This window comes from Lynx rufus, unplaced genomic scaffold (genome assembly GCF_022079265.1).
Source record: "Lynx rufus isolate CCGP_SWC_20201006 ecotype Redwood Valley unplaced genomic scaffold, mLynRuf1.p SCAF_8, whole genome shotgun sequence".
NCBI lineage: Eukaryota > Metazoa > Chordata > Mammalia > Carnivora > Felidae > Lynx > Lynx rufus.
Genome location: NW_025814896.1, coordinates 80,939,104 through 80,956,120, shown reverse-complemented (window position 1 = coordinate 80,956,120; position 17,017 = coordinate 80,939,104). Strand labels below are relative to the sequence as shown.

Here is a 17,017-nt window from a genome sequence, read left to right as displayed (position 1 = left end):
TTAGTGGGTACTTCATGTTTTGTTTTGGGTGGTTTGTTTTTTGTTTTTTATTTTGGGGTAAAAAAAGCAAAAAAGCTCTTCCTCTCGATTATGTCATCAAGAACAGAAACTACTCTAAACTCACCATTGTCTCTCTTGCCCTCACCTGATCCTTCTTTTTTTCTGCTTGGAGTGCCTTTTTGTTGCATAACTCCTTTTTTTTTTTTTTTATTTTTTAAACTACACTGGGCAGACACTTCCTCCAGGAACTCTTCCCTGATGCTGCCCTCCTTTATAGTCTCCTAAAGAACCATTTTTCTTGCATTTCGTTCTTTAATTATATGACACCCTTAATAGTTTATAAATTTCAGAAGGACAGGATACTTTACACCATCAAATATAAGTCTCCACTCATTTTTAAATGATGTACCATCATTTTATACAGCACTAAGAAAGAAAAAAACACAACTAATTATAATTGCAGGACATCAAAAACTTAAGATGATCTAATTTCAGAGAAGCTAAATGTGGGGGAATAACATGCATCTCAGAATCAAGGAAATTCTACATGTCTTTTTTTTTAATATTTTTTTAATGTTTATTTATTTTTGAGAGAGAGAGCACACACACAAGCAGAGGAGGGGCAGAGAATTTGAAGCCGGTTCAGCACTGACGGCAGAGAGCCCAATGCAGGGGACCTGAGCCAGAGTCGGACACTTGGCCAACTGAGTCACCCAGGCACCCCTGAAATTCTACATGTCTTAATTGACTTTGTAGCTTCAATATTAACAAAATTCTGGGCATACAGAAAATGCACATCAAATGTTTGCAAAATGATGACTGAATGAATGAATTCAACCTAGCTTGATGTTTTTCATCAATATGCATTTTTGAATTCATTCAAAAATCAAAAGATTCTTTTTAAAGAATAAAAATTTTTAAGTTTCAAAACAAGACTTATAGGTATAATTCACAAATATACTGGTTCTGATTTTAGTTGGATACCTTAAAGTACCAGGAAGGAAAAAACAATTGTTTTCTAAATATAACTATTATGGCTTCACATTAAAATAAAAGCCACAATGTCAAGTGCCCGGGTGAACAAACATTATTATATTATGGTAGATGAAAAAAAGAAACATGTTGCTTTGTGATATCCATTCTTGATGATCTGCACTAATAATATGGAAGTGGACTGTGAATAATCCAAAATAAAGGATAATTTAAAACTCGTTTATATTTGTTTTTGAAATATTTTCATATACTCATATTGTGATTAGATAAACACAAACACAGACTGTCTGGCCCAGGGGTAGATATTAATAAATCACCAACACTTGTTTAATTTCAGAAAACAAACTGGTTCCTAATCTTGGATTACATTTATAAGGGGAGGATGTCCTAAATCAAAAGCTGAAACCTTTCAAAAGATACAAGTATGTTTAAGTTTAATCCAAGTGAGATATTTTCAAGTTGTGTTCTCATTTCTTGAGATAAGTCTAGAACCACTGAGAAGCATAAGTGGTATAAAGGAACAGAAAGACTAAAATCCTGCAACTATAAGTTTGGAAATCTAGCTTCCTTTCTTTCACATTTTTCCATGTCCTCTAGAAAGAAAATTATAAAAATAACTATCCCTTACTGAACTAGATGCTTTCTATACATTATTTCTAATTTTCAGTAACCTATAGAGTAGATATTAATGCCATCACTTTATACCTACATACATTGAGACTGTAAAAGATTAAATAACTTGTACAAGGTCACAAAGCTAGCAGCAGTAAAATCACCTCTAAAGTTTTGACCTATGTGTAAGTAGCTTTCTGATCTAAAGAAGAAATGTCAGAAAAAAACTGGGAAATCTTTTCTGTGACCAGAAACAAAAGAACCAGCAAAATGAAGACAGCATTACCTTAATTTACACAAAGAAGCAAGAAAGTTGCTTTGGGAAAAAAATATTCAGAATTCTGAGGACTGATAAATTCCGGAATTCTGTTTTGTAATGTCTAGCGGTAGTCAATAACTTTTAGATGGAATATGTACAATAATTAAAAACTACCTTTACTAATATAATACATATGTACCTCACAGGTTTATCACTATGAAAGGCTGATTAAAACTTCTCTATGACTCTACAATTTCAGTATTTCTTTCTGTTTTTATCACTAAGGGAGGTAGTTATTGCATAGGTCATAGAGAATGACAAGACCAGATAAAATTCTAACATCATAACTGTATAACTTAAGCAAGTTACTTAGCTTTCCTAAGTCTCATTTGCTTTATTCATAAAAATAATGTTATTAATATCTGACTCACAGGGTTATTGTATGAGTAAATGAGATAATGTGTACAAAACATTCTATACAGTATCCAGTATACAGTAAGTGCCCAATAAATGTTATGGTAATATATTTTGGATAATTCTCTGTTTTATTGAGATATATTAAACAAAAACTAAACTTTTTATTGGCTGTGGGGTTATAAAACAAAGTGGAAGGCGATCCATTAATATCCCATTCAAAGAGCATGCCTTTTCAGTGTTAGAACGTTTTACCAACAGACTTTCAAACAAAACCCCAGATTTTACAAGAGAAAAAGAGAGACTTCAGTCCTTTGAAATTGTAAAGGGGAAGCACATTTAAAACGTGGGGCAGAATACACTGTAACATGTTACTGCTACAGGAATACAAATGTTTCTCCAGACGAGAGTCAATTTCATCATTTACCACTGAGGGGAGCTGTAACCTAGGAAAAGGTTTATACAGAGTCCCAAGGCTATTTTCAAACTTTCTCACACCTTACAGTATTCAGTTAATAAACTGTTTATGCCTGCTATAAAAATAGGCTTATGCACCTTTCAATGGGCTACTTTAAAGTAAGTTCTTCAGAAATTTAGAACTGGTATGGCTCTATCTTAAGAGTAATTAAGATTTTCTAAACAAACATTGTTTTTACCATCAATTACGACTCAAATTTAATTGGCTAACTCTTTAACACATCAAGTTAATAAAGCGATTACAGATCTATAATTGAGTCATGAGTGCTGAAAACTAAAAGACCATCCATGAGGGAGAAGCCCTTATATGAGAATGAAAGTTAGCTTTTAAAGCTGCAACCAATTTCAAGAAGTCTCAGTTTGTTTGAATTTAAAACCTTCAATGACTACTCCAAGCACAATGTTCAAATCTATCCTACAGAAAGGACAGAATTGTTAACATGTATGAACATTTAACACAATTACATTGGCGTGATATCCAGCCATCAGAACTCTCCCTACCATGTTTGGACCTGATCTTCCCAAGCTTCCCAGCTCCCCTGGGCTAAAAATGGCCCAGCCAGTATAGTATTCCTTTCATCACTGAGATATACAATGAAGTCAGGCGATACACTGACTCTGGAAGGAGTCAAAGCATGCTATAAATCTGTTATAAATATATTTCAGAACTTTAATGGTGATCATGATGATAACAGTGGTAACAGCTAATATTCACTGAAATCATTTAATCTTCACAAGAACCCTATAAATTTGTGGCTGACAAGTTAAGAAACTTACCACAATCACACAGCTTATAAGTAGAAGAGACAAGTTAGGGCTTAAAATTAGGTCTGACTCCAGAGCCCACATTCTTAATTCACTCTATTTTCATTGCCTACCTTCCCTGATCCCCATTTGAAAATATTTGCTGAACACCTATTATATACCCGCTAGTCATGCGGGATTCCACAGTCTGTATATTAACTGAAGATGATTATTAAAGCACCAGTCTAAAATCTCTCAACCTAAAGCGCTAAAGCATGTACTTTATTTTTAAAGATGTCAAAGGGCATTTATGATTTTGTTCAACAAATGTTTAAAAAAGCATTTGCTATGTGAGAAGCACCATGCTAGATGCTGAACAGATAAAAAGATGAGTAAGACCTGGTCTTTCCTTTAAGCCCCAAACTAATACAAAGTATACTCATAATTCAGTAGAGTATTTTTACTTTTATAATTGTAACAAAAGACCTTCTTAAAAATAATTCTGCTACTGGCAATCATTTCATTAAAGAAATTCTAAAATCTACAAATCGCTATTAATTTTAATAAAGTAACATTTCTTCTACCACCAAAATGCTAGTGTACTTTAACAATGTATACAGTCAACAACGTGAAAGGTGATGAAATCTGCCATTAGCTTACATTTTCTATGACAAATGTCCACTCTTTATCTTCAAATTCCTCTGCATGAGGATCCTGTAACAAAAGCAAAATATAAAGTTGAAATAGATTTCTTTAAACCATTCAATACAACCAAGAACATACAAATGGCCGTGCTTTTACCTTTTACCAACTGTTAAAAAGGGAGCAGAATAGCCTACTCTTAGAAACTTCCATAATTTCTCTACATCTAAATCATTATTTTATATTGAAAAATTCTCTATTTTACTTACGTTGATGCATGTAATTATCTTCCATCATTGCACTACTGAAAAAAGAAACCTGACCAGAGAGAGTGATAATTTAATGAACTATTAAGAAGCACTTTACTAAGATATAAAATGCTTGGGATGCCTGGATGGTTCAGTCAGTTAAGCATGGGACTCTTGATTTTAGCTCAGGTCATGATCTCAAGAGTTAGTGGGACAGAGCCCCATTCTGATGGGGCGGAGCCTGTTTGGGATTCTCTCTCCCTCTCTCCTTCTCCCTGCATGCCCACGTTCTCTTTCTCCCAAAATAAATAAACTTCAAAAAATATATATATATAAAATGCTCATATAAAAGTCCTCATCCTGTTTTTATACTCGTATATTTTAAACTAAAAGTACCATTTGAGACAAGGTTTTCTTCTGAAGAGGTTATGTAAACATCTGGAATTTCAAAGCACAAGAGACTTTACAATCTACACAAAATGGCAAATTGGCATGGCTATTAATACCTTCATTCCTCCTCCCCTCCCATCAACCTTGAAAATGCCTCAGAAACCTGAGAAAGGATAATGAAGCCTCCAACCAAATGCAACTTAAAAAAAAAAAAAAAAAAAGCACACTTTTGCAAGTATTTACTTGACAAATACTTAATGGTTACTTATTATATAAGAAATTGTAGATGTGAAAATGGACTCAAACACTGTTGTCCTTGCCTCTGAAGACAAACACAACTAATCTAAATAAATATGGTAAAAGAAGTACATGGTTTCGCCACAGGTTAGAAAACAACACATCAGTTATACATATATACAAAGGAGTATTACTCAGCAATCAAAAAGAATGAAATCTTGCCATTCACAACAACGTGGATAGAACTCGAGGGTATTATGCTAAGCGAAATTAGTCAGGAGAGAAAGACAAGTATCATATGACTTCACTCATATAAGGGCTTTGAGATACAAAGCAGATGAACATAAGGGAAGGGAAGCAAAAATAATATAAGAACAGGGAGGAGGACAAAACGTTAAGAGACTCTTAAATATGGAGGACAACAGAGGGTTACTGGAGGGGTTATGGGAGGGGGAATGGGCTAAATGGGTAAGGGGCATTAAGGAATCTGCTCCTGAAATCATTGTTGCACTATTTGCTAACTAACTTGGATGCAAATTAAAAAAGAAAAAAAGAAAGAAAAAATAAATAAAAAGAAAATAACACATCACTTACAGGAATACATAGGAAAGTTTTATGAGAAAGAAGGCATCTATGCTAGGTGGGATAGTACAGATTTCCACAGATATTTGAATAAGTAAAGGCAAAAGCAATGGAGTATAAGACATAAAAGAAAAGTAGTGGGGTCACATCTATGTGCATTTACTTATTCAGATTCAACTCCACATATTAGAGAAGGCACGGGGATGGAGGTATTGAGGATGAGAGAATATTTAAAAACAGCAGGCTTTGGGCTCAACATTCCACTCTAAGAATGAGGGAGTACACATACATGGAAAATGGGCTCTGCTATTCCTTTAATGGGGTTTAGGTCCCACATGCTTCTCATAGGGAAGCATCTTATTCATGATTGATTCCACTTTAGTCTATTAATAATCTTTTGCTTCTACTGCCACAGCTGAGTTTTGGTTCTTATCATTTTGTGCCTGAGCTATTTCAAGATAAAAGTGACTACGACATTCAGTCTTTCTGCCCTCCAATCAATCTTATACACAGATTATTCTCCCAAACCACAGTTCTGACCGTGTTGGTACCCACTCAGATTTCTTTAATGACACCCACCACCTATGGGATAAATTCCAAACTCCTTAGTTAGTTCTTTATGTCTGTTTACTTATTTTTCACATTAAAGCATGGTGGCTGGCTAATTCTGAGCTGTACTGAGGCAATTAGTTCTATGAGTAAATTCACACAAATGGAATAAAAAATCTGTCAAAAAGGAGTTTCTTTTGTGGTGCTGGGCAGAGGGGAGGTAGGAAAGGCTAGAAGAGAAAGACAGGTAGAAAATTCTACCTGATATTTGTTTCCTCAGTTTGGCCCTGTCCACAAACTAAGTTTATGGAGAGAGAATGCCGTAAATAAAGGCTGAAGGAACTTTTCCATGAGTGATTTAGGTCATAAACAGTGCTACTTTAGAGACCAAGTAATAAAGTATATCACAATGCAGAGGAAAGAGACATCTTACCACCCTTGCTGCCTGCCCTCCCTCCCCTCCCTCCCCCCCCATTTTGTTGAGGAACACAGCAGAGTTTCAGCACAGCTAATATAATTAATAACAATAAATATTTACTAAGCACACACTCTGCCCCAGTTATTGTGCTAAGTGTTTTCATCATCACAGCAACTTATGAAATGCATAGTATTTTTATTACCATTTAAAAGAACAGAAAACTGAGACCTCAAAGATGCCCCATCCCACAGTGAACAACCAGTAAGTGTTAAAACTATGTTACGATCCAGGTCTGTCTGACTTTTAGTTATGTTGTTGGTTCAGTTTTATTACTTTGTCCCCAGGACCTAGAAAAGTACCAGGCACACAGCAGGCTCTCAAGAATATTTGAGGAATGAATTAACGACTATATCTTAAAATTTGACAAATACTGAACACTGCCTTATATATGACATACATTAATTCTCAAAGGAGATGAAACTTTTTTTTTTAATGTTTATTTATTTTTGAGGGAGAGAGAGAGAAAGCACAGGGGAGGGGTAGAGAGAGACAGGGATAGAGGATCTGAAGCTGGCTCTGTGCTGACAGCAGAGAGCTGATACAGGGCTCAAACTCATGAACTGTGAGATCATGACCTGAGCCGAAGCCAGATGATTAGCCAACTGAGCCACCCAGGCACCCCAGATGAAACATGTTTTAAAAACACAGGCAACGTATTACTCCTAAAAGAATAGTTTCAGTGGGACCAAGGGACACATTTGATAGGTCAAAGTCAGTAAAAAGACATGAAAGAGCAAAAGTAATGTTCATTTGCAGGCCATTTTAAAATGGCATATATACACACAATTAACTATTTATATTATTGATCAGACAAAAACATCTGTAATGAAAATTGCTTCTAGCATGTATCAATTAAGTCTTCTCTGTATCCTACTTTCTACCCTCTAGAATCTCCTACCTTACTGCTGCAGTAAAGAGAAAAACTGAAAATGGCTCAAAGAACCATTTTTTTTTCAAAACCCTAAAAGGTTTTTTTTTTTTTTTCCATTTACTAGAAACAGCTATTTTCAATCTAATTCAAATTTCAAAAACAAACATGCAGAGTGAAAAAATTAGTATCTGGTCAAGTTGTAGGAAAATGAAACATACAACTTTTGTAAAAGCATTTTGTCTATGAGCACACTTCTGTGGATACCAACCACACTTAGGACAAAAAGGGTTCAGAGCAGTCCTTTCCCACTTGCAAATTTCAAGATTAAATGAGTTATGAGACTTTAATACAAGTAAAAGAGAGGAAAATATGAAAAAGTTTTCCACTTGAATATTTTAAAGGCTGTTCAAAAGCAAGATCCAAAAATTACACTGTAGGAATAAAAAGTTGTTTTATCTTTCTGCCCTTCTGTTAGAAATCTGGAGAGAGGGGGAGTTGGGGAGATAAAAGCCTCCACTGAAAATATTGTTTTAATATTTAAAATGGTTGCAAGTTTGCCTCAATATCACAATTAACCAAAAATGTTTACTACAACAAACTGGGGAGAAATGGATATTAGTTCTTCTTCCAAAAGACTAAAACTCAAAGTCACAAAAGTTCAGTGATAAGGATATGCTGAACATTCTCATCGGTACTTGAAAACAACACTTATCTCTTAATCCTCCAAGTACCCATTTCAACAGCCACTTTCAACTCAGAATCACTCAGCTAGTACACATCCTTTTCCCAAACACATGGCTGTCAATTATTTATCAGCCCTATTCTAGCCCCTTAACTCTCTATCATCATTTTTTTCAAGTTGTAAAACTATGTCCATTCGTTTTCTTTCCCAGTATAAACAGCAAATCAAATCAAAATATTCAAAAAATTACTTAAAAGTCTTCCTCAAGCATGTCGGAGATCTTCCTGTTGTAATCTATATTCATAGCAATTTTTTTTTTTTTATTACAGAATAGGATGTACAATGTGAAGGAAAGAAGAAGGGCTAAATCACTGTGACTTAGCAAGTCATGTTCTTCTTTAGTCTCAGTTTCCTTATCAGTACAAAAGGGATAATTATACAACCTTGGTTGGGGTTGCTGTGTGAGAATGATAGGAAATGTTCCAAAGGTCTTGCTGCTACCTACCAAGCTTACTGTATCATTCCAGTAAGAGATATATGGATAAAGGGAGTTTAATAACAGGCTTTTAGTACAGCTGACTAAAGGACTATCAGATAGTCCTGAATCTCCTTGAAAAAAGGAAGAGTAGTGACTATCTCACCCCTTATTTCTCTCTGGGCAAATTAAGTATGTGTATATATGACAAGCATGATTGAGCAATGTTATAACGTCAATAACAGTAATATCAAAACTATAAGAGTGTTAAAAATCTTTTGTAAAATAGATATCTATGAAATACAGGGCATTTAAAAGTAGTATTCCATTCATGAGTTAGTATATTAACATTCATCACACTCTTCTGTTTTACTGATCTCTGCAGTAGTTCCTGAATAAATGTATTAATAAATTAGATCACAAAATTAAAAGGACTTTTTTACACACTGATTTCATGCTAAGCCATATAATGTTTCTCTACTTAAATTTCATGTCCTTAAATATTTAGTGGATTTTCACAAACTTTACATTATTCAATTATGCTCAATGAGATGTCTTTCTTCCTTCTGTCCAGCAAAAGTAACTTCAACACAACCGGAATGATTCAAAGAAGAAATTAAGCATTGTTTTCTGATTTTACCACTTTGAAAAAGGCTAAAATGAAACTTTTCCCCACCATTTTTGGGAAGCAGGTAAGGAGTTAGGAAAGTAAACATTCTAGTGCCTAATGGGAACTCAGTGAGGACTACTTTGTAATGTTTCAAGAAATATGGAAGACTTTCAAGAAAAAAAACATGTATGTATAACAGGCAGGTAGTTATACACACAGCTATGTTTTTGGATCTGTCCTTTGAATTTACAACCAGAATCTTGCTTTTAAGCTACAGTACTTGCAAAATATTAATGTCATTAAGATATTTATCAAATATCAATTTAAAATTTCTCTTCTTACATTAACATTAATAAAATACTTGTTTTTAAAAAAAAATTTTTAATGTTTATTTTTGAGAGAGAGAGAGAGAGTGCGCAAGCAGGGGAGGGGCAGAGAGAGAAGTAGACACAGAATCTGAAGCAGGCTCCAGGCTCTGAGATGTCAGGACAGAGCCTGACGCAGGGATCGAACCCACAAGCTGTGAGATCATGACCTGAGCAGAAGTCTGGCGCTTAACCGACGGAGCCACCCAGGTGCCCCTAAAATACTTATTGAATACTAATTTTAAAACATATCTTCTGATTAGTCAAATAGGGCTAACAAAATGAGGCTCAGGACTAAAGAATTCCACAAATCTCACTTTCTACGATAAAGCACTTTAAAGTTTCCTATGGGTAGGGCGCCTGGCTGGCCCAGGCGGTTAAGCATCCCACTTTGGCTCAGATCACGATCTCATGGTTTAGTTCATGAGTTTGAACCCCGCTTTGGGCTGTGCTCACAGCTCAGAGCCTGGAGACTGCTTTGATTTTGTGTCTCCCTCTTTCTCTGCCCTTCCCCTCCTCATGCTCTGTCTCTCTTTCTCTCTCAAAAAGAAACATTAAAAAAAACTTTTTTTTAAGTTTCCTGTGGGTAGAATATAGGAAATAGTAAGAGAAATATTTCAACTCATCTCAAAATCGTTAACAAGTTGAAAAGGACTCCCAAATTATTCTGATTTCATAGACCATGAAATACCCTGATGAACTTGCACTGATATAAACTGCTATATCCACAAAAACAATGCATATTAAGGAATCAGGTTGGACCCAAATATATAGAACAATGAATACTGAAGTATTCTGTCATTTAGAACCATGATTATAAAATAATAAGTTGCATAAATTATAAAAATGGAACTTACCTTAAAAAGTGTCACAGTGATTTCAATGTTTTCAGGAACAGGCCACACTACAACACCACGGTATGGATTTTTTATTCCAGGTTGCCAGCTATGAGCCTACCAGAATAGTTAAAATAATGGCTTTAATATGAAGTACAGGAAATGCAATGTTAATAATTTACAAAAATTTATTGACACTGTTTATCTATTAGATCTGTAGTCTCCTTGAAACAAAAAAGATTAATCAAGTTAGATTTTTCAAGCATTAAAGTTGGGCCATGACAGTTCTATCACATGATAGCTATAGATTACTATCTGTAACCAAAATTTCACTCTCTCCCTCCCACCATCACATGCAAGAATATGCAAAAATGAGGTGTCTCATATTTTCAAAAGCTACTGTTCGTGATTGGATAAAAATTTTTTAGGAGAAATATTTTAAAAATTATTTTGTGATCGGGGCACCTGGGTGGCTCAGTCAGTTAAGCGTCCGACTTCAGCTCAGGTCATGATCTCACGGTTTGTGAGTTCAAGCCCCGTGTCAGGCTCTGTGCTGACAGCTCAGAGCCTGGAGCCTGCTTCGGATCTGTGTACCCCTCTCTCTCTGCCCCTCCCCTATTTGTTCTCTCTCTCTCTCAAAAATAAATAAACATTAAAAAAATATATTTTTTGATCTAGGAACTTAAAGGCAAATTCATTCTTTAAAAGGAGAAACAAAGTGCATACTTTGCATTTAAGTTCATTTCCCATTAAACTGTAATGTTTATTTGGGACAAGTAAAGAAGAAAACAGTTTTTATAGAGTTAATATTTCTAGCACTTGTAATTTTAAAGATTCTTTTTCCTTGTCAATCTGGCTTACTGTGGTTCTCTAAGGACCTCCCAAAATTTGGAAGTCATCACTATAGTTCTTTCTTTGTGGTGGCATTTCCAGTCAAAGCTGATGGAAGATTAGGTATGCCAAGACATCTCCGTTTTCTTTTCTATGAGCTGCAGGACACTCCATGAAAGTGATAATGAAAGCTAACACTATGGAGTACTTTCTAAGTGTCAGTCCAAGTTTGAAATTTACTTATGTTTAACTCATTTAATTAGCATAAGAACCCTATGAGGTAGCTACTATTCATTCATTCATTCATTCATTCACTGACTCACTCACTGATTCACACATACAATTGATTCTATCTGCCAAGCACTGTCCAGGCACTGGAGTAGTTAAAAAAAAAAAAAATCTGCTTTAGTGGAGTTAACGATATACTAGAAAGAAGCAGACAAACAAAATAATTAAGTAAGATATACAGTATGTTAGATAGAGGAAGTGCTATGGAGAAAAAAAATGGAAGAAAGAAGGCTAGAGGGGAAGCAAGAGAAAGTAACAAATGTCAACAGGATAGTCAGAGAAGGCATCATTGAGAAGGAGACACTTGAGAGAAGGCCTGACAGAGGTAAAGGAATCAGATACATAGATACATGGGATGAGACTTCTAAGGAGATGGAACAGCAACTGGAAAGGTCAGTCAGATAACAACACGGCCAATGTGGTTGGAGCAAAGTTGGATACCAGGCTGGAGAAATAAGGAGGGTCCAGTCATATAAGGCTCTGAGAGGCCATTACAAAGACTTTTGACTTCTTTATAATTCAAGTGAAATGGAAAGCCACTGAAGGTTTTTAAGCAAAGGCATGATGCTCTAAGTTATGTTTTAAAGGACACACTTCACTAATATAGCAAGAATAGGCTCTAGACATAAGAGAGGAAACAGGAAGACCAAGTAGAAGCTATTGCAATAATCCTGGGGAGAGGTGATGGTGATTTGGCTTCAAGTGGTAGAAAAGTGGTAAAGTGGTCAGATTCTGGATATATTTTTTTCTTTATATTTTCAAGACAGAAACAACAAGATCTGCAGACTACATGAGAGAAAGAAAGTAACCAAGGCTGATTCCAAGGATTTTGCCCTTGAGCAACTGGAAGAAGAGAATTACTATTAACAGATACAAAACAAGACTGCAAGAAGAGCAGGTTTGGAAAGTAAGATTGGGAACTCTGTTTTATACACATTAAATCTAAGGTGCATATTATATATTCAAGTGTAGATCTTCAAACAGGCAGCTGGATATATTTGCCTAGAGTAATAAATCTGGGAATCATTACCATACATAGGTGATACTTAAAGCTTAAGAGTGGATATGATCCCAAGGGACAGAGTACAGCTAGAGAATATAAATGTTCAAGAACTGAACCTTGAAGCATAACATTAACAGGTCCAGGAAGTGAGGAGGAATCAGCAAAAGAGGGTTGGTACAGCAGAAGGAAAACCAGAGGTGTGTGGTATCCTGAAAGTCCAGTGAAGAAAATGTTTCATGGAGTGGGAGACAATCTGTGCCAAATCTTGGTGATAGGTTAGACAGAATGAGACCTGAAAAATAACCATCGGATTTAAGAAAGCAGAAGCCAATTCTGACTTCACAAGAGCCATTTCAGTGGAATGATGAGAGCAAATGCCTGACTGGATTGGAAAGGGTTCAACAAAGAATAAGAAAAAAGAAAGTAAAGATATCAAGTACACTCAATTCCTCTGAGATTTTTGCTGTAAGAGAAAGAGAAAACTAGTCTGCCTTTAGTGGTAAAATAATGGCAGAGAGAATTTTTTTAATAAAAATATTTTAATGCTGATGGTAAATATCCAGTTAAGAGGGAAAACTGAATGATGCAAAAGAGAAAATTACTAGTCATGTCCTTAACAGTAGGAAAAAGAGACAGATTGACCTTTGCCAGAAGCATAGATAATTCTTTCATGATAACAAGAAAGAAGCTAGAGGATATGACTGCAGGTGTGTGACAAGGAACAAATTTAACAGATGAGGAAAATGAGACACGGACTTGCCCAAGATCACACAGCAAGTAAGTGGCAGAAGTTGGATTTGAACCCACAAAATGGAAGTGAGAAAGGATCAAGATCATGGAAACTTATGTCCATTCAAATCTTATCATATTTTGTTAGTTAAGATACCAGCATAAGATAGGTTTAGCAGCATCTCCCCACTTCAACTCATAAATTGTTAGTAATTCTCCCTCTATTCTCTCTCCATTGCCGTCCAATCATAAAACTTCAGGGAAGGAAAGGGAAGTAGACACTGACCACACAGAGTTAAGCACACTATACCCAACAGCAAAAAGCGGAGTTCTACTGATTAAAGAATATCTCTAGAGATTCTTCTATTCCTCTATTTATGGAAATATGCCTATTGACAATTCTAGAACAAAAACTTCACAAAGTCAAGAATCTCCATTTTGAAAAGTAAATTTCTGCCTACCTTAGATAATCCTTAATCAAAACTCCACTCTACATACTCTACACAGTTAATCTTGAAGATTTATGACAATTCTAATTCTTACGTACTGTGATAGTAGGTCAGACTATTCCTCTGGTCTTTCCAAACTCACCATCATTATATTTTCATAGCCTCCCCACAGAATAAAAACATAAAAAGAGTATAATAACTGAACTTTTCTTATTAGCCACAGCAGCAAAGATACAGTATTTGTAAAATTCTTTTTTTTTTAATTTTTTAATGTTTATTTACTTTTGAGAGAGAGAGAGCACGCACCTGAGCAAGTGGGGGAGGGGCAGAGAGAGATGGAGACACAGAATCCGTACAGGCTCCAGGCTCTGAGCTGTCAGCACAGAGCCCGATGCAGGGCTCAAACTCACGAACTGTGAGATCATGACCTGCGCCAAAGGCAGATGCTTAACCGACTGAGCCACCCAGGTGCCCCATTTTTTTAATGTTTATTTATTTTTGAGAGAGAAAGAGAGAGAGAGAGAGAGAGAGAGAGCACAAGCTGGGAAGGGGCAGACAGAGAGAGGGAGACACAGAATTGGAAGCAGGCTCCAGGCTTTAAGCTGTCAGTGCAGAGCCCGATGCAGGGCTTGAACCCAGAAACCACGAGATCATGACCTGAACCAAAGTTGGATGCTCAACTGACTAAGCCATTCAGGCACCCCTAGTATTTGTAAAATTCATAATGAAAAAATGACCATCAATGGATTTTAGACCTGAAGATACCCTTAGGAGATCTAATCCAGATAAGAAAACTAAAGCAATCAAAGAGTAAATAGCTTGCCTGAACCCACATGAGTAATCAGTAGGAGAACCACCTACATGATTTCCAAGTTCAAATTTCTTCACCCGACCAACATCTTACCCAGCTCTATCTCTGATTCATACAGTGGTCAAGAAAATAGTCTTCTATCGCTAAATTCCTAACATTTATGTGGATAATACAAATATCAAAAGTGAGAAAAGCAGGGAATGCAGAGATCACTGGGCAGAGTTAGTAGATGGTAATATCAGATAATTTCTTCAGGTACCCTAATGCTAGCACTCTAAATGACCTCTTTCAATCCTCCTTCTTCGATCACAGAATAGAAATTAGATTGCTGAACAAACAAAAATAAAATCTGCTTAACAAACTAAAATCTTTTTTTTTTAATTAAAAGAAGATGTAAGGGTGTTAGTTCCCAAGTTGCTAATATGCTGCCATTTTCTTACCATTCCACTCAGCATCTCTGTCCCCAGCAAAAAAGGTCGAACTAAGTCAGAGCTCTGGTTTTCTGATATTCCTTTTAGAGTCTACACAACCTGGCTAAGTTAGGACACTGTAACAACATCAATTAGTCTGGCTGAGTAGCTGGCACCACCTCCTTTATAATGTTAGCGAAATATTATATGGTAGGCAGAAAACAGAACGAAGTAAATTTTATTGCAAAGGAAACCAGGGATGTACATAGTAGCAAACACGAAAAAAAAGATTCCTATTTTCAAACAGCTTACTAAAACTTTCACTTCCAACTGAATTCAGGAATCTGAACCTAGAAAAAGAATGAAAAGTCCAACATGGGCAAAAATAGATTTGTAAAAAAAAAAAAAAAAAAAAAAAAAAAAAAATTGTACAAATCCATAGAGACATTAATTTATGTTTTTAAGAATTTGATTTAGGAGAAGCACATATTTGCAAACATCACTACTATAAGAACCCTGACTGGTCTTCACTGAAAGTAATAGAAAAGATTTTCTCAGAAAAAAATTAGGCACTGGGGCGACTGGGTGGCTCAGTTGGTTAAGCAGCCTACTTCGGCTCAGGTCATAATCTCAACAGTTTGTGAGTTCGAACTCCGTGTCAGGCGCTCTGTGCTGACACCTCGAAGCCTGCAGCCTGCTTCAGCTTCTGTGTCCCCCTCTCTCTCTGCCCCCCCACCTCCTCTCTCCTCTCTCTCTCTAAAATAAGTAAATGTTAAAAAAAGAAAGAAAGAAAAAAAATTAGTCACAGAAACGCACATACAGCTATTCAGCTCCTTTGCACAGTTAAGAAAGGCAGGTTATCTCTTTATTTGCCAGCAATCTATCTAGTACAGATAATAGTACAAAAGGATTAGGCCACATTATCCAGTTCCCCTTATACAATTTTTCTCATTTTTTAATCATATGACAGATCTTTTGACATGCCAAAGCAAACCTAGAAAAAAGGTAACATTTCTCAATTTAGGGTACTGACTCTATAAAATGCCTTACTTTCTAATTATTTCATGTCATACCTTCCCTAAAAGACTTGTACCTAATATGGTACTAAACACAGAATAAACATTCACTTGTTATTTGTGATTCCTACAAAATGAAAATATTTCACTAAAAATATATAGCTGTCACTTGTTAAATAGATAATTTTCGGTTTATAAAAATGCATATACCCATATGTTTAAGATGTCACATGTAGAGTTTACCTTAGAGTTGTCGCCATAAGGCAAAGCTCTGCAACTGTACCCTGCCCCTCCTGTTATCTCAGCACATTGTAAAAGGCTGTAGCACAACCACAGAGCAAGAAAGTAAAGGTGGTAATGCCATCAAAAAGCTTGTGAGGTCTTTAAAGCTCTGGTTTCCCTTTGGAATCCTCCCATTTCTCTGTGAGCTTAAACTTCTGTTGGAAAACCATATTTAAGGCAACATACTACTCTGCCATAATTTATGGGGACTATCATAGTTGCTTTGATTCCTACTGCCATATATTTTACCGAAAAATAATTTTATTTAAGTATATACAAATCAACTGCAGCCTAACAAATCTTTGTTATAAATGCCATGACTTGAGGAGAAGAGGTAGGGAAGCTGCACATTGTATTAATTATCCATGGTTAACTACTTTCTCAATAAAAAATGAGTTCTAATTATATATTTAGCTATCAAGATAAACATGTGCCCAAAGAAAGTGAGCACTAAACTAAGAACTAAATTTTAAATTAATTAAGGTAGGGTCGCCTGGGTGGCTCAGTCAGATAAGCATATGACTTTTGATTCCAGCTCAGGTCATAATCTCACGATTCTCAGGTCATAATCTCACGATTCATGAGATCAAACCCGCATTGAGCTCCACAATGATGGAGTGGAGTCTACTTAGAATTCTCTTTCTCCCTCCCTCTCTGCCCCTCCCTCACTCGTGCTCCCTCTTTCAAAATAAGTAAATAAAAACATTAAAAAAAAATAAGGTAGTGTGCCTTAT

At 35.7% G+C, this 17,017-nt stretch overlaps 1 protein-coding gene across 3 annotated transcripts in view; it reads right to left on the bottom strand.

The window, feature by feature from the left end:
* The window catches only part of EHBP1 (EH domain binding protein 1), a 338,289-nt gene that overhangs the window by 250,217 nt on the left and 71,055 nt on the right, over positions 1–17,017 (bottom strand). For all 3 annotated transcript variants that reach the window (XM_047068138.1, XM_047068136.1, XM_047068137.1), the window contains exons 4-5: positions 10,486–10,581; positions 4,160–4,213 (exon numbers count right to left, since the gene is read on the bottom strand). In XM_047068138.1, the coding sequence (XP_046924094.1) occupies positions 4,160–4,213; positions 10,486–10,581 (150 nt within the window). The remainder of the gene's footprint in view (positions 1–4,159; positions 4,214–10,485; positions 10,582–17,017) is intronic.